Genomic DNA, 26,922 nt, shown 5'->3' with positions numbered 1-26,922 from the left:
TTTCATAGCTGTTCTATTTATGGAGGTGTCATGAGCATCTAAGTGCAGGCATCTGACCATTATGATTTCTGGTGTATTAGTGCCTAAATATTTACAGCTTGAAATATATAAAGTTTTATTATACATTACTTTCCCTTTGTATTATTAGGACATTTCATTGAATTTTAGAAACATTATGCGCATGAATTTCTGAAATTCATTTCAAGATGATAAACAGAATGTTACAAAAATATTTGTTATAAAAAGAAAGTGTTGGTTCTGTAAGGATGAGAATTACTGTTTTAGCTATTAATACCGATGAAAGAAGTGCTTAAGTTGTTCCCACTACAGAGGAACATATTGCAGGACTTGGATCAATAAAAATTAAAGCAAAAGAAAGGAAAAACGGGCAGTAAACAGATCAGAAGTAAATGAACTATGAAATACTGATAGGAAACATGAAGCACTAAATTCCTCAAAATCTTCAGGTGACAGATTTTCCTGAGGTATTGTTCGATTCATTTCATTCTATTTCCTCCTTTCTTTCTCTTGACAGAAAAAGTGAGTAACAATACTCACTTTAATCAATACATTGGGTTTTATATCAGCCAGCGCTGGTTTGCTCTCTCCTACAAAAGAACCGTGCCTTCTTCCTTTCCATAGCAAATATTTGTTCTAGTAAAGGTTCTGATTATCCTTACAGTCTGCTGCTCTTGAGATCCACAGAACTAGTTTATGAAATCATAGACAGTCCTTGCCCTCTTCTCAAGCATAAAGAATCACACAGTTTCAGCTAACTGCACTACCACTATAAATTCTCTCTGAACAGAAAAAGCAGGTTAGTAGAGCATAAAATTGTGGTTCCCAGGGAAGCTTTGGTAGTTAAAGCCTGGCTATTCTATTCTACTAAGTTGTTCTGAGACCCTGAGAAAGTCCCTTCACCTCCCCATGAATTAGTTTCCCAAGCAGAAAGAAAGATGAGAAAACAATTTCTTTTTTAGTGCCTGCTCTAGTAGCACACACACCAAAATTGGAACCATATTTTCCCTTTGCTAGCTATCCCAGGATGCTCAGCTAAGCTAAGCTGATCAGTTAAGCAGCTTGAGAATCTCACGAAAGATGTTTCATTCAGTGTTGTTAATTATTGACCGGGACAGACACACTAAAAGCCAAGAAAATCTGTTATTTAACATCTGCTTCTAAAAGTCAGAAATGTGTAGCAGCTGTGAAATGGTTCTAGCACTCTTTGATTTTGTTCAAGGTCAAAACTGTTCTCCTTTCAAGAACAAGGTTGACTTTCTCATATCATTTACGGCTTAACCTGAATGTTTCCAGATCTCACTTTCTTGTAGATGTCATATAAACACAAATGAGTTGAATGTTATCCTCTTGAAAGAATCTGTTCCTCCCACGAGCTTCAGTCACTTCACAGCATTTGCCCTGTTCTCTCTCTTGCCCAGGTTCCCTCTATTCACCAAACTGCCTGTGGAAGTCAGTAATATGGTTACTACTCTCAAGAGCATGTATGACTCCTCTTAGAGGGCCTGCTTCTTTCAGAGCCAGGGAAGACCCTTTCTACTAACCAGGTAAGCCTGCTCCTTTTGCAGACCTGACAGGACCAGAGGAACAGACCCTCAGAATGAGCTGAGCCAATCAAATTCTATAATTCAAGAAAAGGTGGAGTCTCTGTTCCCTCACTGAATCTGAGTGGGCTTTTAACTACTTTGGCAAAAGTGACTTCCAGGTTATGTAAAATAAGGTATGCAACTCCTACCTGGATCTTCTGGAATGATCATTCTTTGGATACCCTCCTTTTAGGACATTCCCTCTCAAAGTACTACACTGCTATGTAAAAAGCACAATTATCTTTTGGCTCCCAATGCTAATGAGCCCATCTGTGGGTACACTGGCCAAGAGTCCCAGTGAAGCCATTCCTACACCAAGGTACTAGAAGTATGAATGTGAAGAAACCATCTTGAAAGTGGCTCCTCCAGCACTAGGTCCCCAGCCATATAAGTCTTTCCAGCTGAGGCCCTGCACATCAAGAGGCAAAGACAAGCCATTCCTCTTATGCCTTGATCCCTAGGATCCATGAGCACAATAAGATGTTGTGGGGTCCCTTTCCACAAAGCTTGAGGTGCTTTGTTACATAGCAGTAGTAATTAAACACACAAACATGACAGTGCCCCAGAGTGAAGATCTATACACTTCTATGAAAGTTTCCAGAGCTGCCTTTGTTATATCTTTCTCTAGCTCTGTCTATTCAGCTCTTCCTAAGCCCCCCAAAGATTCTATTCTTCTAATAATCCTTCCTTTTTTCTCGAGATAATCTGAATAAATTTCTTCCTTATAATATAATGTGCTGAAAGGGAATGCCCATCACAAAGCTGTCCATGACAAAGGTGCTACCTCCTACTGCAATCCAAAATGCCAATTCTCACGGAACCTCAGGGTTGTCAGGATAGTCCCATGAAGTGAGGTAAAACTGGTCCTCTGCTATAATGCACCTTGACCTCTTGGTCCTAAGGCAGCACTAACAATGCCCAGAGTCTCCCATAAGAGAGACACTTTAAATTCCTTTAAGTTTCTTGCCCCAGTCCTTATTCCCATTGGAATTCAGATCCAGAAGAGGAGTTTAGCAGAAGACAGATGATACTTGTGATTGGAGAAGCAGCACTGTCCAAAAGTGACACTGAGGTTTCACTATACTTGCTTGGATGCTGAGCTAGTTAGGACTAAGGATTTTCTCAGCAGGAAGGGCTCACCCAAACTCAGCTTCCCACAGTATCTGGAGTTTCCTCCTGTCATCAGACAGGCTACAATTTCCCATGGCCCAAGGTCTCCAGTGGCTGGGAAGCTGGTATTCCCAGACAACAACTATTAAAAGATGGCATCTAAATCTATATTTCTTGAGAAGTTTGTGCCCCAATACTGAGAAGGATCTCTCACATTTACTTATAAACAAGGGAAAATAATGTGAGGTGTGAAGATGTGGTTTTTCTTTGTAATACAGACACTATGACATATCCTGTGGAGGGTCCTGGCCAAGGACACAACTCTTTGTGGGGTGCTGGAGTATGGGGAATCTAGACCTTCTCTTGCTAAAGTTGGCCTTGTAAGTTCTCTCTTTCCTTAAGAAAGCCTACCTAATACTCCAAGCTTTGAGAAGCTTGTCTTGAGTTCTGAGATGTGCAGATGGTGAATCAGAAGACACTTTTAGCATGACATTATCACATCCTCTTTGTTGTCCTCGGGTGCATGTCCATCCCATATATTAGGAATCAATTTTAAAAAGATACCCACTCCTTCTCTTAGCCAAACAAAAACAAACAAATAAACCCCATGCATGAAACCCCTGTATGCTGCTTTACATGTATTATGTCAGCTAATCTTTTTTTTCAAGATTTGATTTATTCATTTGAGACAGAGAGATAGAGACACAGAGAGAGAGAGAGAGAAAGAGAGAGAGAGAGGGAGAGAGGATATGAGCAGGGGAGGGGTAGAGGGAGAGGGAGAAGCAGGCTCCCCGCTGAGCCAGGACCCGGAGTTAACAGTAATCCTATACTGTCAGTGCCACTCTTTATTAGCCCCATTTTACAGATGAGGAAACTATTAATTGGGGGAAATTAAGTAATTATCCCAAAGTTACACAGCTGATAACTGGTTGGGGCAGGACTTAAAGCCAGTTTGGGTCAAAGTAAGAACCCTTATGCCAATAGTCTGACTAAACTTTGAAGTATTATGCAACAGATTATGAGAGCCTAGTGACCACTATCACATCTTCATAAATTTCTTCCCATACTGTGAAATGTATCAAAACATAATTATCTAGGTAGTCTCCCCTTAGATGTCTCCGACTCTGCTGTTCAGTCAAGTAAAAAGCTATGGCTTTTTGTCTTTAATTTTACTTTAAGAGGAAATACAAAAACCTCCCAGAAGACTTGTGGACACTGAATTTTAGGAAATCAATTTCAGATCCCATTCCTCAGATCTTTCTTTTGTAACTTTGGTCGGCCTGAGATCGTTCTCCTTTCTCATTTTTCCTTCAAATTTGACCTCCTCCCAGATTACAAAACAACAGTATTTCCCACAATCATCAGAATCTTACAATGTAACATTGTCCAGAGTATAAAAACTTATTGGAGATCAAAGGAAGAATTTGAAAGTGTACTTTCACCTAGCTGACATACCTAGGGCAAGGAGTCACTCAGATGATGATCTATCCATCCATCTTTCTCCCTCCCCCAACCTTCCTTTCTTTCCTTCAACATATCCATCCATTTATCCATCATCTAGCTATCAATCTTAGAATGCGAATTCAGACATAGGATGACTTTTACTGGGAGTTGTTTTCATATCTTTACTTTGGGTTGAAAAATGAAAACAGGCATTGCGTGATAGAAAAGCAAGTCTAAGTTGCCCCTTTTGTTTGACAGTAAGGACTGACTTTAACAATAAGCTAAAAAGTAGTCATTTCTCAAAATTTAAGATCTAAATATGTGGCTCAAGATTTGGTTAAAATATTTAAAGCTCATATGTAATATGCCAGAAATTATATCCCTTCTAACTATTTAAACTTAATGATGAAAGGTTTTTTATGTTGATTTATAAATGTGCAAGAGGACTCTAGTTTTCAAAATTCTTTCAGAAGATATACAAACATTTTTTTTTCTGAAGGCATGATTTTAAAATATTAATAAGTGCCTTTCCCTAGCTTCTGCTTCCCACAGTTAAACTAAGTCCTCTGGGGCAGGGTTCATACCTGCGTGATTCAGGACAAAATGTCACCATGCAGCATCTGGTTGCTATGGGCCTCCTATTCCTACAACTCTGCTTTCCTCTAGAAACCTTAAGATCAACAACTGCTTAAACTACGATGCACTTGTTATACCCTTTCGACTTTCCTATCATCAACTCTCACTTTTGGATGGATGGGGTGACTGGTTATGCTATGACTGGTGTTAGATCCTGGCCTAAGCTGAATAATTATCCTACCTTCTGCCTGAGTTTTAATATCAGACATTTATGTTCCTTTGCTTGGGTTTTATGACCTAGTCTAAAATGTAATCAGAGTCTACCTTTCCTATATTACTGTCAGAAATGATAGTAAGTGCCTAAATAATTGCATTAAAAATCTCCTATCTCATTCTAAAGTTATAGAGGAGGGAAAGAATCAGCCCTGACCAAAGGCAGATTTACCTGAAGCTAATGCAGCTTAAACTTGAGGGCCATCCGTACACAAGCCCTTTCTGAGGCCTGGCTTATACGTTTTTGGAAAATCTGGAGAAGGCATTTGAAGTAAGAAGTAATCAGGTAAGACCATTGTCTCTTTTTACTCTGACATCCCTTGTTTATATTTTCGCTGTATAGAGTGAAGTTAGATTAGCCTCCAGTGGGGATCTAGCTAAGGGACACTTGAGTTGAGGATATGTTATTTGAGCATAGTGAAATATATTTTTATAGCTTGCAGTTACTTTCACATATAGTTAAGGTTTTGATAGCAAGTTTCACAGGCCCACTGGGAGAAGAGCTAGGATTCGAATAAGAATTTGGTGGGCTCTAAAGCCAGCGATACTGATAATATACCATGCTTCTTTCACATATGCTTGATGGTCCACCGATGGCCTTGGACTTCTTAAATTAAAAGTATACCAGATAATCTATTCTGAGGCACCTGCCAAATTGTGATGCTTTCCCACTTGCTCGCCTGGCTCCAGCACACCCTCCTAGTCCTGTTCCCCACGGCTGCCCTACTTGTACACTATACTGTATCCAAACCGGATACCATGCCTTTGCCAGATCATATCATTGTTCTTCTTTGACCTAAAATGCCTCACTCAGAGACACCTGGGTGGCTCAGTCAGTTAAATGGCTGATTCTTGATTTTGGCTCAGGTTTGTGATCTCAGGGTTGTGAGATTGAGCCCCATGTCCGGCTCTGCACTTAGGGTGAAGTCTGCTTGGGATTCTCTTTCTTTCTCTGACCCTCCCTCTGTTCATATGCTCTCTCCGTGTCTCAAAATAAAATAGTAATAATAAAAAAATGGCTTCACTCCATCACATCTCAACATGTTCTTATTGGTAATTGACATTCAGTGAGGATACAAAACTCATAATGCACCATTACAACAAGGATAATAATAACCAATCGGTTTATGTGTTATAAATTCAATGAGTATTTATGATTAACGACTGCATCAGAAAACTTCAAATGTCCTAAAATCTTTCATCTCATGCATGTAAGAAACTGTGATAGAGGCTTTCCCAGGTTAGGCAGCAATTCTCAAAATTGGCATTACCAATAACAAGTTGAAAAGCTGAAGAAGACTTTCTACAACATCAGTTAAAAACCAAACAAGGGGTCCCTGGGTGGCTCAGTGATTGAACGTCTGCCTTAGGCCCAGGGAGTGATCCTGGAGACCCGGGATTGAGTCTCGCATCAAGCTCCCTACATGGAGCTTCTCCCTCTGCCTGTGTCTCTCCCCCACCATGCCCTGTGTCTTTCATGAATAAATAAATAAAGTCTTAAAAAAAAAAGCAAACAAAATAAAATCCTGCAAATTTTGTTCAAGCATTCTAAAGCAGAGATTTAGTTATCTTCTTAGTCCCTCTAGAGGAAATACTGTTACAAATGCAAATTGTAGGAAGAGGTAAACAAAGAGTATGCCAAAAATGTGGGGAAAATACAGCATATGTCAGACTATAGCATATATTAGGCAATTAATAAAAATATTGTTATCGGGGGAGGAGGCACCTGGGTGGTGCTGTTAGTTAAGCATCCGATTCTTGATTTCAGCTCAGGTTGTGATCTCAAGATCGTGAGATCGTGAGACTCCAGCTCAGCATGGAGTCTGCTGGAGATTCTCCCTCCCTCTCCTTCTGCCCCTCCTGTTCATGAGCGTTCTCTCTCTCTCGAATAAATAAATAAATATCTAAAAAATAAGAATAAAAAAGATATTTTCTGGGTTCTGTAATATTTGGGTATTTGCTACCTCTTTAGATTTGCAATTTATTATGGTTTCTTTTTTCATTCTAAATAAATCTGCATTGTATACCTAATTTTTATTCTTTTTTCCTAAAGAGATTTTCTCCAAATTATGTAAAATAAACTTCAGGCCTCAGGAAACCTGGCTCTCTCTGTTCTGCCTAAGGAACCCGACAAATCAACAGAACATGGGCAGCCTCTGGGTTCTGTGGTAACCACCACTTTCTCATTCTGGGGACCCCTGGATGGCTCAGCGGTTTAGCACCTGCCTTCGGCCCAGGGTGTGATCCTGGAGTCCCGGGATTGAGTCCCACATTGGGCTCCTTGTACGGAGTCTGCTTCTACCTCTGCCTATGTCTGCCTCTCTCTGTGTGTGTATCTCTTAAATAAATAAATAAATAAATAAATAAATAAATAAATAATCTTTAAAAAAAATCTTATTCCCATTCCCCTGACTACTGTCCAGCATCTACTGACAGGCTTGTGGGACACAGGTAGAAGAGCAGGTTAATGACCCAAATTTCAGGTGGATCTCCATGAGTTATACTATACTCTACTCCTTCAAAGGAGCTGGAGTTGGACAACCTGATCTCCCCTGGGCTTGGGACAAATGTGGACAAGGACAGTTGTCCTGTCCACTAGGCGAGGATGTGCTGATTTTTATAAATACAATGCTTTTGATGATATAATACATCACTAAGAATTGTTCAATCTACCCTTAACTGTCAAAAGCTTTGAGATGCATTTCTGATTTGGGGGGAGCCAGTTTGCGGTTCTCTGAGAATCTGTGCCATCAACACAGGCATCTAAAGTAAAATAAAAAGTTACACATTAATAATAATTAGAGAATATTTATTTGTTTAGAGTTCAGAGTGATTGTCCATGCACTTGAAGATTTGCTTTTCGGTGAAAGAACGTGGTTAGGAAGAGATACAAGGGGAAATATTCAAAGCAAATATTCTTAGAGAGATACTTCAGCTGTTTTCCATAGCACACCGATTCAGATAGATACAAATGATGAGGCTTGTTCACCAAGTCATAAAAACACATTGAAAACCTTCAAGGAAACTAAATCTCCAATACTCCAAACATCCCAAATGTTATCTGAGAGAACTTCCCTGACTAGTAAATACTTGTTATCTCCATTTGCCAGCAGGAGAAAAGAACATATTTTATTACACAGAATCAAGGGAAAAGGAACTTCCAATATGGCCATGAGAATAGAAGTTCTTCATGTTTTAAGTGCTGGCTTTAGAGAATAGAAAAAGTTACTACAAATTCATTCGAACTTCATAATAATACTATAATGGGGCATTGCCCATACATCAATCCACATTTTAATGAGGCCCTTTCAGGTACTTTAGTAAGGAAGCTACCTGAGATGATGCCCTACACTAGTCTTGCCCTCCAAAATTATTTGCTCTAAAGTAGTGGCTCTCAATCTTGGCTGTGCACTGGGATTGCCTGGGGGAGATTTAAGAAATATCGAGGCTTGGGTCCCACTGCTCAGAGATTCTGATTTAATTGGCCTAGGTGCAGTTGGGGCATAAGTCCCCCTCCCCCAAAATGATTCTAATAAGCCACAAAGGTTGAGAACGACTGCTCTAAAGCAGCTCTCAACATCAGCACTACCAACATTTGGGGCCAGATAATTCTTTGCTGTGAGGGCTGTCCTCTACATTCCAGCATATTTTACCAGCATCCTTAGCTTCTACACATTAGATATTACTAGTTCTCTGCCTGACTCCTTTTCCTTAGTTTTGACACTAAAAATACCTCCAGACATTGCCAAATGTCAGGCGATGGGGGAGATGTGTTAAAAAATGTCCCTGGTTGAGAACTACAGCTGCAGAATATTATAGTAAACCAATTTTATTATTTAGGGCTGTTAGAAAACAATTCCTGACAAATAAAAGAAGGGCAAAACAGAACCTCATTTGAGACTCTAGTAAATAGGACCCAGTGGACACCAGTGGATAGAGTGCACCGATCATCAAAGCACAGAATGTAACTGAGTACCCCCAAATGCTTAGAAATATAGAAAATGCTGAGGATGTCATAAATCCAGTACTACTTCAAAATATCCATTTAAAAATGAACACAACTGGGCTAACAAGGGATTTACAGATTAGAAATGGACTTGACCACATCTGTCACATTTGACCTCATTCCATTTTGTAAAGCTTTCATAGTACAAAAAAAAAAAAAAAAAAAAAAAACCCTGTTAAAATCTTGCCAACAGGCAACTATTTTTAGACAAGCACATTTTCTTTGGTGGCTCTGGAATACTGATTTCCCCTACAGGGTAAGATTTACAAGGAAGTATAGTCAACTGAAGAAGCTTGAAGTTCTGACGTTACAGCCAAAAGGGAAAATTAACACACTTATTGTACTCTGAGCACTAGACCTTCTTACATTTTATTTGAAAATGCAATTACAGTAGGCCCATAACATTTTCAGGTATGATTTTAAGGACATCTAGGCCTTCAGATAAGTAGGTGAATTTGGCTGAGTTTACTTCCTTCTATTTATGTGGGCCAATACCTTCCACATGCTGAGTCTAAGTGCAAAAATCAAATGCATCTCTAATTCTTTGAGGACATTTTTATTTTTCCTAGCTCTCTTTAGTACTTAATCTCAGACTGAATTTCGTGTAGATCAGAAAGCAATTTTAAAAGAGTGGTAGGTAAAAAAATATATGCATTCTCTCAAAAATAACACTTTTCTCAAAATATTTTTTAAAAATTTAGCCACAGGGGCACCCAGGTGGCTTAGTCGCTTTGGCATTCAACTATCGATTTCGGCTCAGGTCATGATCTCAGGGTCCTAAAGTGGATCCCCCTGTGGAGCTCTGTGCTCAGCTAGGAGTCTGCTTCAGACACTCCTTCTCCCTCTGCCCTTCGCCCTCCTCATGTGTGCTCTCTCTCTTTCTCTGTTTCAAATAAATAAATAAATCTTTTTAGAAAAATTTAGTCACAATGAAGCAGTTTCTAGGAAATGGGGGAAAGTTACTTGTTAGTTCCATCCCCATTCTTCTTGCACTACCACCAACACAGTGAGAGACTCAGTTGTTTACTGCTGTTTTTCTAGGAGAAGAATCTGAGGTAGGAATTTGGTAGGAAAGGAGAAGGCCACAAGCATAGGAAATGAGGGACTAGTAAAAAGTAGAAAAGACAGACAAGATATTCAATGAATTCTTCATTTCTACTTCTTTACTTTTTCTCTACACAAAGAAGAGGCAGCCAAGAAGCAATAAAGAAAAGATAGGACACTCTCTTTACTGAGGGCAACTTCTGGGTCAAATATAAAAATAACTTCTCTAGTTATACTATTCATCTATTTAAAAAATTTAAAACAGAACAGGTCATCAAATTATTTAATAAATATAAAAAATTTAAATGTGATGGATTTGAGCACTTAGTCAGCTAACAGGAAGAAACAAAGACAGAAAAAGAAAGTGAAGGAATGATGGAGGAGGAGAGACAGGAACTATTACCAGCCACAGAACAACGCCTTAATCTCGAAACAGGATAGTGCTGTGAAAGTGAAACTGCAGTTTCACATCTGAAGACTCTGGTCCAGATGTTTGCCTCCCCGCCAAATTCTCATGTTGAAATCCTAATATGATGGCATTTGTGTTGGGCCTTTTCGGAGGTGATGAGGTCACGAGGGCAGCACCCTCTGGAATGGGCTTAGTGTCCTTATAAAAGAGGCCAGAGAGAGCTCCCTAGCCCCTTCCACTGTGTGAGGATGTAATGAGGAGTCAGAAGTCTGTGAGCAAGAAGAGGGCCCTTACCAGATCATGCTGGCATCCTGATCTCAGACTCTAGAGTCTGAAAAACTGTGAGATATTAATTTCTGCTGTTTATAAGCCACCCAGCCTGTGACATTTGTTTTAGCAGTCTGAATGGACTAAGATACTGGGTATTGTGTTAGGAAGCTCTGGAAGGAAAGGTCCTCATGAACTAGAGGAGTCAGAAGTAACATTCAAAATATTTAACAACTGATGGATTGGTGGCACTGGCACTGGCCAAATGAAACATAAGCTGCAGTTGTAGGAAACGATGGTAAGTCTAAACAATCCTAAGACTATCCTGGCGCTGGGTGCAGGGCTGAATGCTCCAGCTTTGGACTTAAGGGAAGCAGAATGAAGGTGTGGATGAGAAAATGAGAGGAAGGGTGATAACAGAGAAAGAAGGTGAATGAGTTGGCATTGTTAAGAGTAGATATTTTTATGACTCAGAGCGTGGTAGTCTCCAAGATGGCCCCAGTGATCCCCACCTTCTGGTATTTGTAACCTCGTGTGGTCCCCTCCCACACTGAATTAGGGTTGGTCTTTGTGACCAATAGCATATGGCAGAAATCATGGTATGTAACTTTCAATATCAGGTTATAAAAGTCTGCCCTTTCAACGTTGGGTCCTTCCTTGCTCTCTCTTACATCTCTCAGAGGGAAACCATGTAGCAAACAGCCTTATGGAGAGGCCATGGGGAAAGAATTGGGGCCCCTGCCAAGAGCCACATGAGTAAGCTTGAAAGTAGTACTTCACAAAAGAATCAATAAGATTCTGGGTCTTCAGAAACTGTGGGAGGTGATAAACAGTTATTGTTTGAAGCTGCTAAGTTTTGGAGTTATGCAGCAAGAGATAACTAATACACTGCACTGGGTTTTCCCAGTGCAAAAACATAAAACATAGTACTAATACACTTGAGGAGTTGCTTTTCTATTCAGGACAGCACAAGGAAGAAAGAGGAGATTGACAGAGGCAGTATTTTGTTGGTTTCTGTGTGGTGCCCTGTGTGGGAAGTTAGTTTATGCACAGTATAAGATAGGTAATCCCCTCTACCATGAAGGGTTAGAAAAAAATGCCCCTGTATGCCAAACTAAAAATCTGCCAAGTTAGGTGACAGCAAAGGTAATAACAGAAAGGCCATCATATTAGAACATCTACCCTATGTATGTCATTTTCCATACATTATCTTTATTCCTCATAAAGCCCCATAAGGCATGATATATCATCATAAGAAATGATCTTGAAGCCACATTGGCTTCAAAGCCTAGGCTCTTTCTACTGTGTTATACTTCCTTGCAAGAAAATCAGTAGAGGTTTGGCTATAGTTAGGGATAGAGAATCAGACTAAAAGACCAAGTAAAGCAGCAAGTCAGGTAACTTGTCAGACACAGGAAGATCAACCATGGGCAAAGCAGAGGCAACCACCAGGGAGTAAGATAAAAAAATGCTGAATCCAATACAAATTCAAAGGGGTACATGCACCCTGATGTTTATGGCAGCATTATCAGAAAGAGCTCCAGTGTCCATCAACTGATGACTAGATAAAGAAGATGGCTAGAATATTACTCAGCCATCAAAAAAAATGAAATCTTGCCATGACGTGGATGGAACTAGAGAGTCTGATGTTAAGCAAAATAAATCAGTCAGAAAAAGACAAATACCATGATTCCCCTCATATGTGGAATTTAAGAAACAAAAAGATGAACAGAGGGGAAGGGGGATAAAAGAGAGAAGGAAGGAAACCATAAGAGATTCTTAGCTATAGAGAACAAACCGAGGGTTGATGGAAGGAGGTGGGTGGGGGGTGGGCTAAGTGGGTGATGGTCATTAAGGAGGGCACTTGTGATGAGCACTGGGTGTATATGTAAGTGATGAGTCACTAAATTCTACTCCTGAAACCAATGTTACACTATATGCTAACTAACTAGAACTTAAATAAAAATTTGAAGCAAAAGAAAAAAAAGACAATGCTGTATCCATATCAGCTCACTGCCCATGAGCTCTGTTCTCTTTCAGGTGAATTTTCCTTTTTTTTTTTTTTTTTTTGCAATAAGGCTAGCACTCACTGGACTCTGGTACCAGTGCTGGCTCAGGGCATAAAGACTACCAAGAACACTATGGCAGAAGCCCTGGAGCCCAGGTGTCTGTCCATTGGTAGAGTTGGTCTCTCTACTGACCTTCTCTGACCTTGACATTGCAGTTCCATGATGGCTGACCTTGTTGCTGAGTTCTTTTCTTGACTTATTCCAGGGATATATATGACTTAGGAGTGATAAGCTCTATTGAAGACCAGGAGAATGGCTTTCAGACTTATTATATTCTATTTCCAGCATTGAAGATAAGGGGAAATGTGCTAGGAAGGCTTGTTTAGTTTTATTTATTTTTTGAAAATTAAAAAAAATAGAAAATGCATGAACGAAGTTAAAAATTCAAACAATACAATAAGAGGATAAAAATGTAAGTCTTCTTCCCCAGCTTCTCCTCTCCAGAGTAACCACTGTTGTGAGTTATCTATGGTAGGTAATTAATTTTTATACTGGTGAAAAGCTGGATCTCACTGTGCTTCTCAGGTTGAAAAGCCCAGGTACTTGAATTCATTAGCCATAAAAATGAGGATTAGTCAATTATTTTGGTTTGAGCTGGGAAGCTGCCAGCTGTTACATCAAACAAAATACTCTCTCCTTTTGTCTTCTGCTGTATGTAAGATTTTCCTATAAATGCATTTGAACACTCTCTGCATTGGATAGAGCCACATGCTATACCAGAGCTTTGAAAAATATGAATAATGTATCCTTGGCTTTTATAGATGGTTGTTATACAAGAAATGACAATAAAACAAACTCACATGTATTTCCCATAAAGTTGTTTTAAGATTTCATTTGTTGCGCTCATATGAGACTCCTCCTACTTACCATTTTGCATTCTCTTGGTCCCACCTTTTAACCTGGTGACTGGTGCTGGCACCAGATCAGCCCCAATTCAGCCTTGCCCTGAGCCATTTATTACTAGCTTCCTTCCTGGGAGCTTCCCCAATGCCAAGGTGTGGCAAGCCTGCTGGATCCACTCAGCACTCAGGCATATGTAAACCAGAAGTGCAGAGAAGTTCACATGCGTGGAGCTACAGTTGACAAGTGAGGAGTGGGACTAGTACCTAATGCTTCTACTTTCACCTCCTAGTGGGTGGTCTGGGATGCAGTTCATAAGCTTCCTCTGTAGGCAGAAGCAGCAGTCACCCTCAGGGGAGGCCAACTCCATAATGTGTCCTCATTAATGTTAGCTTTCCCTGGTTTCTCTTTTCCCTTGCTTCCTTTTCCACTCCCAATGCCCCTCACTCCTCCGTTCTTTGGGACCCCATTCCTAAATTAACTATCTGCACTCAGGGCTTTTGTTCTAGGCTCTGCTTTAAGGGAATCCAGGTTGATAAAATGTTGTTCAATGTCCCTTTTACAAGATGCCTTTTGAAAAAAATCTACATAAGCTCTAGTACCAGAAGAGAAGTTGTCCCTGTTGCAAAAAACATTTTTATTTTGTCTATTCTTCATGTCTAGTACATCTGCTGCCTTCTCTCTTTTTGACTTTGATTTTTTATTTTTATTGTAACATCATTATTATATGTGTATATATATTGATTGTATGTAAATCAAACTCTGAGGAAGAAAGTAGGATAGAAACAGCAAGAGTGTAATTTGTGTTACCTCCTTGAACAAGGAGGGCCAAGGTGAGAGGAATGGAAAGCCCTGACTCTGGTAAGGAAGGAGCCAGTAAAGGTGTCATTTCGAGGCAAGTCTCAGTTAGAGGATGGGTTTATAGAGACCACAGTCAACAGTAGCAATAAATTCAAAGGGAAAAGACTTTATAGTTGACTGTCCTTCCCCATTTCTTAGACTCTCAGCACCTAGCCAGAGCCCCGTACACAGCGGACGTGTGTGTTGGATGAACAGGGTTTGTCATGGTGATCTCTCTGTGGTTGATTTATAGCTCCCTTGGACTGATTACAGACCTACAAGAGCACATTCAGGTGCTTCTGGAGGGGAGGTACTGCAGAAACTCTTCATCACTTCGGCCTCATCAGAAATGGCCTAAGCCACACAGCCTCAAGACAAGGACATTAACTAAAGAAGCAAACACATTGAAAACTTCTCTGGGCAAGAGAGGGTGGCTTGAAAACGGTGCCTTTCAGAAGGCCATTTACCGAATGAAACTTTGGAGTGTCGGGTAGCTCCCAAAGATTAAATTTAACATTCTTGCAAAATGACATTAAACAGCAGTCCAGCTGCCTATGATTACAGATCTTCCGAGTCTGAAAGTCAGCCAGAGGATGCATTTTGCTTACATCTCACTACTGCAAATGGACAGTCACGGTACATTAGAAATTCTGGCACTTTAAAAACTCGCCTATTTTTCCCTACAGACTGAAGGTTTTACAATTAACTTAGATCTCATTAAAATTTATTACAAGCATTCCAACGAAGTCTGTAGAATCGTGGTTACAAAATTCCAATAGTGCAGAGAGGAAGAGATACAGATACTATCAGCAGCCTGTCTCTGGCTGGCCAATGCAGTCTAAATTATGACCACCTGGTACAATTATTTTCTTTGAAGTGTACACATTTTCTTAAGTCCTCATAATCAAATACTACTTTAGAGCAGGTAATAACATTACTTCCCTTGTGGCAAACAATGACAACTTGATTAGAAAGATAAACACAGCTCCATTGAAATGTTTTAATCACTAGAGGTAGCGCTTCCTGATTCTGAATCTCAGTGTCAGCTTGCGGTTTGCAGTATTCTCAGCACAGTTCTTCAAAATTAAAAATTTTTTTTCTGCACACTACAAAACTTGGATCAATGTATTTTCAGAGTGGATATGAGGCTTTCTGCTAAAAATGCAAAATGAAGTTGGGGAATGTGATTTAAAAAAAAAAAATAACTCCCCATTGTATGACTTCCACAAAATTCAGTCTGAATTATTTTTTCTTTAAATTTTGGAGATCTCATAAGAAAACAGGCAATGCTGATAATATATTGATGAGGGCTAATTAATGTAAACTAATTAATATTAGTTGGAGAGCAACACTTAAAAATGTGGAAGGTGGGGGCACCCAGGTGGCTCAGTTGCTTAAGTGTCCAACTGACTCTTGGTTTCAGCAGAGGTCATGATCTCAGGGTCATGGGATTAAGCCCTGCCTTGGACTTCAGATTCTCTCTCTGTCCCTCTCCCTACTTGCACGCATGTGTGCGTGCTCTCGAGTGCGCTCTCTCTCAAATAAGTACATAAATAAATCTTAAAAAAAAAAAAAGTAAAATGCGGAAGAGGCACAATAGGCAGAGGGCAAGAGCAGATCTGTATGAGGCACTGGTACATAATCACAGGAAGCAAAGAGGACATAAAGCATTAGCCACAATAAGCCTGCCTTTAAAAATGCAACTGACATTATGGTTCAAGAGGCTTATGGATTCTCTTATGATTTTCTAATTTAAGAACAATTCCTCATCCCAAACCTAATTCCTTCCTCCTCCACACATACACTGTCCTCTGAACATACCCTCTACAGGACCAACTCCACGTATTCCAGTTATACTCCTGCCGTCTCTCTGGCCTCCCACCACTACGCACATGTGCACACACACATATGCATGCACACACACCTGGCCACATGGTCACTGGGGCATTCCCAGGGGAAGGCACCATGCCGGGTTCACAGGTGCTCAAATGTTTACAGAGTGGGGACTTAAATAAACCAATGAATGTTAAATGAACTAAAGACAGAGTCACACATTGGTAAAGCTGAGAGAAACTTAAGAAAATACCTAATGCAATGTCCTTTTTAACAGTGGAAGAAAGCAAGCAGAGCAAGGTGCAATGTCCCATCACAGACACGGAAACTGGCCCCAGAGCTCATGGACATGTTTGGATACTTTCCAACAGCTATGGCCTAGAGTTTTCTAGTTTATAGATGGTAAAGTTACTTTGTTACTATTCCCTGACCCCTTGGCTTTCCGAATCTATGAGAAAAAGGGGAAATGTAAGAATTTAACTAAAATTCAAATAAATTAGCATGATTAAAAAGATTGCTATCATTGGCCAGAAAGATGTTCTCAGTTTATAAATGGTTTCTGAACACCTATTTTAGTCTTCTGCTCCCACTGTCAAATGACTAACAATTGGCTGCATTACAAAAGTCCTCATTATGTTTTTATTAATAATACTATCATCCTCATCTTTTCACAGACCTTCAAACTCAGGGATTCTACGTGGTGATGAGAACTCAACTGTGGATAAAAAAGGGAGGCACCATGTTAGAAATATTAAAAGGTTATGTGAATGGTAACTATGGCATATCCACTCAATAGGTTATTTTGTAACCATTACAATTACTTTTCTGAGCAGTTTATAAGAGCATAGAGAGATATGACTACATTTCAGGCTTACATGAAAAAAAATATAATTGGGCATAAAGAACTAAAACTCAACAGAGAAAAATGAGTGGAAGTAATTATACTAAAGACAGTGGTTATATTTAAGTGGTAGAATTAGAGATTATCTTTTCTGTTTTGCCATTAAAAAAAAATGTCCTAGAATGTATTTATATCACTCTTATAATGGAAAAATAAAACAGATTTAGTCTTTTACAGAAATACAGAAGTTGGGGGGCACCTGGGTGGCTCAGTCGGTTAAACATCTGACTCCCGATCTCAGCTTGGGGCTTGATCTCAGGGTCATGAGTTTAAGCCTCATGTTGGGCTCCAGGGAGCCTACTTAGAAAAAAAAGAAAGAAAAGAAAAGGAATGAAAAGAAAAGAAAAGAAAAGGAAGAAAAGAAAAGAAAAAAAAAGAAAAGAAAAGAAAAGAAAGAAAAGAAAAGAAAAGAAAAGAAAAGAAAAGAAATTCAGAAGTTAGTGTTAGAGATCGTACAATCAATACTGAATTTCCCTTAATAAGTTTCTTTTGGGTCCCTATTTTTCCCTTTTTTCCAAATCCTGTAATCAAGGCTCTGGCAAGAGTATCTTTTGAGCTCAGAAATGAGGTCCTGATTGAAGATATAAAGTGAGGAAACCTTAGTGCTACTCCTTCCCTCAGGATGTGTTTGAGAAACATACTGAGAAATTTACTCTATTTGTTAGAGTGAAGAACTTCCTGCAAATGCCTTTTACTGCATTTTTTATGTTCTTAGAAAACCTGAAAGGGCCCTAAATAATTCACAGTCTCTTTCCTTGGTTTAGTTTCCCAATGTGTGTTCAATTTTTTCCCCATGACAGTAAATGGCTTTCCTTTTGAGATCACTGATTACTCTGACATTAATGGCTCAATTAAATCGTAGGTGTAACTTTAAGGTACCATCTATTTTGCGAAGAATAAAATAAGCTCAGTAGGAGGTAAACCCTCTGGCTACTTCCTAAACTGCTTAGAGCACACTCTCCACCCTTTTTAAAAGCTATTTCTCCAAAACTACATTATAGGACTTGGTGCGTCTTGCACGGCAGGTAGCTTTGCTTGGGCACAGCTCCCGGGAATTTCTAATACAGAGCTGCATCAGGGAATCACAAAGCAAAGGCTAAAAAATTAATGCCACTCTTTCTATCTCACCTCCTCTGGGAAAGTTGTATGTGATTGCCTGACACTTGTAAATGGATCTGCAGGTCCCCAGCTTTACCGATGCCCAAATGAACACAACAAACAGCCAGCTGAGTTCTCTCCCTTGCTTCATCTGCACTATCTGGTGCTCTCCGGACAAGGTGGAAACATATGCTCATCGGAAAGCTATATGGGTTTTTAGTGAACTGTCAGAACAGAAGTAAAACCCTTGCTGGTCTTAGGTTTAACTCTGAGATGAAGCTCTAATCAGTAAATAACTTAGGCAACTGTGTCCGAGGCCTGCAGAGGAGGGCAGGAGTAGGCAGGTTGCCCACTACAGGTACACTGGGCAGACAGCTCTTCACTCCCATTTCCAATGCCTTCGGGTTCCTGAGTGTGAGGCAGAGAATCTTACTCTCAAATGAATGGCCCTACTCATCTCACAATTCCCTCAAATACAAGGCATTACAAGCCATCCTACTTTATCCCTAACCAGAGCACATGTCGGCTATTTATTCATGCCTAAACTAGAAAAACCCCAAACAAACACACACACACACACAAAACCCTTAAAAACAACTTGAGATTATTTGAAGAAATATGAATGATATACCAGCATAAAAATAAATAGTACGAAGAAGGATCCCCTCTCCAGCTATTTCAACCCTTCCACTTTGCCCACTATGACAAATTAAGAAAATGTATGCTAATGATGCTCTGTGAGACAGTGTGAAATGCTATTTTGATCTCTTCTCAAATCATGCCACTGCTTTCTTTGTAAATTTTTCTATGCTAAACCCAACCTGTTGAAATGTGTATGAACCTGTACTTCAATTCAAAGAAAAACATTCATAGATCAAATGCAAAATACACCCTTCTTCTTACTCTGAATTCTGCTTAGTATTAATAAATGCTAACAGAAATATCTAAGCTTTTTTTTAAAGATTTTCTTTATTTATTCATGAAAGACAGAGAGAGAGAAAGAGGCAGAGACAGAGGCAGAGGGAGAAGCAGGCTCCATGGAGGGAGCCTGATGTGGGACTCCATCATCACGCCCTGAGCTGAAGGCAGGGGCATAACGGCTGAGCCACCCAGGCATCGGCATCCCTCTAAGCTGTGATAATGAGGATCCATGAACGATGGCTCAGAACCTCTCCTTCCAAAATCTTGTTTTGCTTGACTCTTACAGTCTCATTCCCCATCCCACTAACAAAAGTATGTCTAGGTATTTTCTTGTGCCGATGCCTGGAAAGCTGTGAGATGGTTTTTTTGTTTTGTTTTGTTTTGTTTTAGCAGATATTTTGTACAGATTATGTGGGCCATGTAGAGGGGGAAGAAAAAGGCAATAGAGCAAGCAGAAGGTTCAAGATAAAGTCACATACCAACTTGCAGAAACTATGGAACCTGACTTTTCCAGTGTCGAGATCAGTTAGTTTTAGAAATGGAAGACATCTATGGGATCCTGTTCATGTCTTTTATTCAAAGATTCATTTATTAAAGTTTACTTGTTCACTTTAGAGAGAGAGAGAGAGCATCAGTTCGAGAAGGGGTAGAGGGAGAGGGAGAAAGAAACTTTAGCAGACTCCTCACTGAGCATGGAGTGCAATGCGGGGCATGATCTCATGACCTGAGCCAAAACCAAGTCAGATGCTTAACCAACTGGGTCACCCAGGTGCCCCTATCCCTTTGATTTAGGGGAAAATGGGCCTCTGGGAGGTTGGGTGACTCACTCAAGATCATATACCTGGTTGGCACTAGAGTTAGAATATAGTCTGGGTCTTTTGGTTCCAACACCTCTTTCAATTATACCACAAAACAGCTTTATTCCTGTCAAAACTTAAAAATAAACCACTTTGATGAAAGTCTTTCTAAACTGGTTTACACAATTTCTATTTTTATATACAAAATATAATTAACATTCTCTGTGAGTCAAGATCACTACTCTGAAGATCAGTCATGTCAGTTCTCTAATAGAGTCTACAAATGCCGATTTCACAGAGCGTAGTGCAATGCTGGGAATATGACAACTGCTTTTTACAGATTTCTGCAGATTTCCTCTTTACTCGTATTCCTTGCTGTCCTCAGTGTCTGCTCCAATTGTCATCCCCTTCCCCCACCTTCTAATTCTAATTTTAAACTCCTGTTTTCTAAAGTCTATTCTCTAGAGTAATATGAAACACAGACAAATGCCCACCATATTCATTGCAGCACAATTCATTATAGCAGAAACAAATAAGAACCATAAATGTCCAACACAGGAGAACGTTTAGTGAGTAGTACTTTTAAGAACTGAATATTGTGCGGCCATTAAAATTATCTTCACATAAAGAGGTTTTAATGAAATGAGGGAGCCTTATGTTCTAATGTTAAGTGAAGAAAGCAGAATATAAAACCACAGAATATCAACCATATTTCAAAAATGCTTTGAGTTTGAGAAATGCACCAAATGTTTACAAAAGTAGGATTATTTATAATTACTATTGTCTTATATCATTCTACTTATCTCTATTCCTGCAAAAAAAATGCACTCCAAGTCAGAAAAAGAATTTAAAAAAAGAAAATATCACATTGGAAAATATAACCTAATTAATCAGAACAATATAAAATAAATATATATAGATGATAGGTAAGAATCTAAAGCCTCTGTTGTATGGGCTTGTCCACAAAATTTGCAACATGGTATGGCTGCATGTGGCATATCCTAACTTCTAATTTCTTTGCTAAATTTCAGGTTTGTCAGTTTGCCAGATATTTGAACTGTGAGTGAGTAAAGTATTAAGGATGGATACTTAAGGAAAAGAGAGGAGGATGCTGAGAAGGAAAGATTAAGAAAGAGAAGGGAGGGAGAAAAGGTTCTGAGCCAATGCTTTCAGACAAGTGTCTACGTATTTTTTCATTAATTGGTTTTTAGAAGTTTAGAAGCCACAGATGGTGGCAACTGTCAGTAAGTCACTTGGGCTGATTTATCAGTGGATGAGCATTAAAGACAAATTAACCTCTCAAGAGACCAGGCTAGTGTCCAATTAACAATTAACTACTTCCTCAAACTAGGAAAGCTGAATTAAGAATGTGAGAACATCAAAGCTGGGATAGTATAAGAAGCTAAACAGTAGAAGCAATGAGTGTCTTAGTATAGGATGTTTGTCTCTGAAGGTATTGGATATATACATATATATGTAATTTTTTTTACCAATTTTCTATCCCAATTCTTTTGTATTACAATGAAATATTTTTTTCTGTTAAACAGCAGTATCTTTTTTTTGTATTTTCTCTTTCTTTAAATGGAATCTTTAGTATATGAGTAATGCAGGAGGAGGCAGTGACCTTTTGATCTGACAACACATAGTGACATTCATTTATTCATACACATATACTCAGCCCCCACAAAATGTGTCATCTCATGCAGGAATGACGACCAAGGGTAAATCAGGCCCAGATAGGTGACTTAACAAATAGATGTTGCTTGACTTCTCAAAGCATCTGAAGATCATTTATTAAAATCTCATTAAAAAAAAATTTCCCTCTGTCTTCCCAAACATTATATGCCAAGAAAACACTCTTAAAGGCATTTTAAACTGGTCTGAGGGACAGACAAGATCCAAATCTGTTCTCATTCAACATTAGTAGCATTTGCAATATGATCTCTAAGGACTTCCGCAAACATGCTATATTTTATCATAATAACCCTGTGAGTAATTACTAGCCCAACCCTATAGATGCAGAAACAGAGGCTCTATGAGATGAATTTGCTTAAAGCTCACACCAGTATTAAGCCAGAGGAAAGTCCCCTAATGTAGATCTCCAGCTTCTGACCCTGTATGCCTTCCACTGCTTCACACTGCAGGCTTTACTGACAAATCCCATCCCAAAGTATTTGCCCCTAAAGTCCACGGATAAGTGTCTCTATGCAGAGTAGTAGTTGCTTCACAACAGTGCAGGTGAGTGGAAAATTATTCCCAAAGAAGGTAAAATTGAGTGGGAAGAGGCTGAGGCTGATGGTCATTACCACCTCCGTGTCCACTTGAGCCCCGTTATCCACACAGACTATGTCTCTCTTCTCTTCATAAAACCACGTTCATGATTTGTACTTCAGGGTTTAAACTAATGTTGGTCCCAAAAGAATACCTTTGAAAATCTGAGCCACTTTCACTATCCCTTTACTCCACATCCCTCAGCCTACCTCTGATAGTTTGTCATCATTATGGAGCCTCAGGCATTGTTTTCCAGAAGTCATACACAGATGTTTCAGCTCCCCAGCTAGACTTTAAGCAAGATTTGTATTTTCTGCATCTCAGATTCCTCCCCCTCTTTTCAACACTCTTTCCTCTTTCTTCCAACTACCTAGGATATTGCTATGCATTCCACAAATGCCTTCTGAGGGAATGAGAACCTGTCTGAGTGCAGTGAAAGCCCAGCTTGATTAGTAATTAGGAGGCTGGAGTCCCAGCTCTACATCTAAGTATGTGATTTCAGGCAGGTCTGTGGGTCCCAGCTTTCTCAGCATAAAATGGTTATGGGAACAGGAAGTGGGTGGGCTACGAGTTCTATGATCTCTGAGATTCTATGAATATTTATATTATTTTGATTGGGCTGATCATAGCCTTACTTTATTTCATCAGGGATGAGAGAGGAGACAAATGTGAAGTCCAAAGAAAAGAATGTTAAAAACAAGACAAATACAGAGATCAAATAACCAACCACCCAACAGGCAGAGGAAAGCCAATGTGTCTGGAAAATTAATAAGCAAAAGAGAAAGAGAGTAGAGATGTCTTGGGCTAGAAATGTAGATTCTAACAGGGATGTAAAGGGTTTAGAGGGCAAAATGTAAATGGCAGCAGATTGGCAACTCGAAAATTCCTGTAGTGCTTAGACATAGGTAGCATAATGTTTGCTTTTTATATTTGCTCTTCTGTTTGCTATTCAAGCTTGAAATCAAATGTTGAGAATGTCAGCACTGAGACTGCTTAGATCATGAGGAAGAAAATAAAATGCAAAGTAACAACTTCCTTGTGAAACCAGAGACAGAAGTTCCTGATATTGAAATGGGGATTGATATTATCAACATTTGACCATTAGCAACCGATTTTCCTATATTTTCCTCCATTTAGGGGGAGTAAGGGGCAAGTAATGACAATTTTAATCTGGGTATTTCTCCCAAGTGTAATTTTATTAAAGATTTAAAAATCCAGGTAATAGTGTACTGGTTTCATTAAAATTGGGCTTTAGCTGACAGACCTTATATTAAATTAAAATGGTGTTACAAGGAAGTCTGTCCATGCCTTTATTAAGAAATTCCCTTAAATAGGATGAACTTAAAGCAGGTAGTAAGCCAAAGCCTCCAATGTGGTATTAGGGGTGGGAATTCATGAGAGGAGGTAAAGGAAAAGAAATTGAAGTTTACCTTGAAACTTCAAGGGGAAAAAAGGTACCTCTTTAGAAAAAGAAAAAAAATCTCTGAAATTAAAAAATAATACTTGAAGTAATAACAATCCTGGGATTATCAGATGTAAAAGTTTTTAGTTGGTATCCAAAACTGAAGTGACACTTTAAACGATTAAATCAATAAGAGTACATGGTTCATGAAAGGCCAGAAAAATTCCATTTAAAAAAGAGCAAAAATTTTAGAGGGATTTGATTTAAGAGCCATTTTTAGAAATCTCTTGATGAAATTTTTGATACTAAAGCTTCAGAGAAAAAACTTACTGTTAATCCATGTTATATAACTTTGAATCCAGTCTGCCCTTCATCTTCTACCTCAGAAAAGGGCCTAATTGTAACCAAAGTCTATAAAGACACTTCTGCAAGGAGAAAAAAAGTGTATGTGTGTGTGTGTAAAGACAAACATACCTGCTTCATCATAGGATACAGTCAATTTTTCTAGCATTTCTCGGTCAATTGACAGAATCTGCTGTTCAAGGATGGTCTGGTAAGACAAAACACTATTTTCTTTGTCCTTCTCGTAGTCCTGAAGATGCTGTTTAAGAGCCTCTGGGAGTCTTGATTTTACATATTCAGCTGCAGTCTGCAGTTAAAACAGATAGAAAACCCATTAGTATTTTTCATCTTAGGCTTTTCCTTCCCCTCACGTGCTGTAGGGAAAACTCAAAGCACTGCGGAATCAATGCTTTGGACAAGCATATCCTCGTCGTTGTCATTTTTAGAGTCCATTCTACTAAGTATGGATATTCAAATAGACTCACAGAGCTGCATGAATTTTCCACCAAGTTTAAAGGTATGAGAGATGATGGATTTGGTTTGGCATACAACGAGTTAATACTCAGTTTCAACTATTCCACTGAACTCTGAAGGCTCCATGATCATAATTTTATCCTATTTATTGGATATAAATCTCACTTGCCCTTGTCTAGAATGTAGAAGCTAGTCACTTATCTCAGCAGTGAGCCCACCTATGCTATGAGATCCACATCTCTGCTTTGATGTTCTACGCTCATTAATGCTTCATAGGAACTCTTATGAAGTGAATAGAAAGGAGAGTGCTCTGCTGGGGCTGATGATGGAATAATGGGATAAACAGAGAATGAAGAGATCTAGGACAATGATGCTCCTTAAACTGTTTACCACTTAAAAAAAAAAATATATATATATATATTTCTTATAAATATATAAGAAATAAGAAATTTCTTAATTTCTTATAAGAAATTTCATTTCTTTATATATATATATATTTATTTCTTATGTGCACGCACACACACACACACATCATTCTTAACTTGTTTTTTCTCTGCTACAAAATCTGCCCAAAGCCTCCAGATGAGTAACCTCTGAAATTACATGCAGTGATTTTTCAACCAAGTAAGCATGCTTCCATTTAAGGTAGGAAGGAAAGCATGCGTACTTTGAAAAAGACCTCCCCAAAGATTCTGATATGCTCTGCTGATGGGCTGGAGAAAGCATACTCTTCTCCCTCTCAGTTGAGAATCATAGCTAAAAGTTAAACAGAACTTTAAGAGAGAAATTAAATGATAGAGAGGCATGTATGAATCAGGGGAATTCTGAAATTCTTAAAACACCCCTTTTAAGAATGCCACGAGTTTGGCATCTCCTTGCAGTATGGCCCTGCATCACATGCATAAAGTCTGAAGTTGATAAGATAAATAAAGGCATACATATATTGTTTAAAATTATACTCACAACCACTTGGAAATGTAAATAAAAGAAACTGTTAAGAAGGACTGCCTAGCAGTGCCTAGAAGACCCCTCCACATAGTTTAATATTTTTAAAAAATTCCCATATAGCTATTAATTGCATAATTTAAGACAAGTTTGAGTTAAACACACCCACAGACATATATACTGTACATGCTCATCAACAGGGGTTTGTTGTGGTTTTTTTTTTTTTTTTTTTTTTTTATCAAACAGCATGTTCTATACCCTTGGAAAAAAATGAGATAGGTCTATAGGTACCAGCAAGGAAGAATGTCATGGTATTACTGTTAAGATTAAAAAACAAAGTCACAGAATACCAGCATACACATACGTATATGTGCTATTCTGTAATATCATACATGTGGGAGAAGATATTGAGGGCTATATTCCAATTGCAGAACATACTCACTTTTTACTCCCCACATTTCTGTATTGTTTCAGTGCTCTTACTATTGTAATTTCTAAGAATGATCTTAAAATGTTTTTTTGTGACCTTCAGAGTTTTCCTTTTAAATGTTAGTACAATTTAAGATGAAGAGAAGCTTGCCAGAATAATGACAATTGACCTTCCAGGAAAGGCCTACCGGGAAATGATGAGGAAAAGTTATAGATCAGTCCTCAGAGTGGTCAAATATAGCACACAACACTTTTTATTTCCAGATTTACATTTAGATTTCATAAGTCAGTTGTTGATGAAATTACAATTTTAAAATATCACCAAACATTGTTCAATTTCCTTGCCAGCCAGCTAGTGCAGAACAAATAAAATTATTCCATGAAATGTAAATGGACTCAGAACATTAGCACAGCATATTTAATTCTAGAATTTAATAACAATTTTCTCCTGACACTGGAAAAGGAAGAGACACACAGTTGAATAACTATTCTTAGACTCATACTACCTTGCTATTCAGTGTAACATCTGTCTGTAATTTTTTTCCCCTGGAGATAATCTATGAGGTACCAGAAGTAATTTAAAATGTACAGTTTATAGGTATTGGTATACTCCCTATTACTGAAAGTATACACATTTCCTTCTGATTATATCTACTGATTTACTTTTCTAATTAAAATCATGATGTAGGTCTTTGGACAGAGTCTATATCTTTTTACTATATAGGAGTTATATTTTGGCATTTCTTTTTTTTTTTTAAGATTTCATTTATTTATTTTAGAGAGAGAGAGAGAGAGAGAGAGAGAGAGAATAGGTGGAGGAGCAAAGGGAGAAGGACAAGCAGATTTTGCACTGGAGTGCCAGGCCAGTCATGGGCTTGATCTCACAACCCTGAGATCATGACCTGAGCCGAAAGCAAGAGTCAGATGCTTAACCAACTGAGCCACCCAGGGACCCTGACATTTCATTTCTAAAACAGTATAACTTCATGCATGGGGTTCTTTCTGTTGGGAAAGATTTTTAAGAGGAA

The 26,922-nt window shown here is 38.8% G+C and overlaps 1 protein-coding gene across 1 annotated transcript in view; it reads right to left on the bottom strand.

Annotated features, from left to right (window-relative positions):
• PPM1L (protein phosphatase, Mg2+/Mn2+ dependent 1L) overlaps positions 1-26,922 on the bottom strand; it is a 290,542-nt gene that overhangs the window by 75,037 nt on the left and 188,583 nt on the right. The window contains exon 2 of the mRNA XM_072807919.1: positions 24,179-24,353. Within this exon, the coding sequence (XP_072664020.1) occupies positions 24,179-24,353 (175 nt within the window). The remainder of the gene's footprint in view (positions 1-24,178; positions 24,354-26,922) is intronic.

Source organism: Canis lupus, chromosome 31 (genome assembly GCF_048164855.1).
Source record: "Canis lupus baileyi chromosome 31, mCanLup2.hap1, whole genome shotgun sequence".
Lineage (NCBI taxonomy): Eukaryota > Metazoa > Chordata > Mammalia > Carnivora > Canidae > Canis > Canis lupus.
Note: the sequence above shows the minus strand (reverse complement) of the source record. Positions and strands in the feature narration are given on the sequence as shown.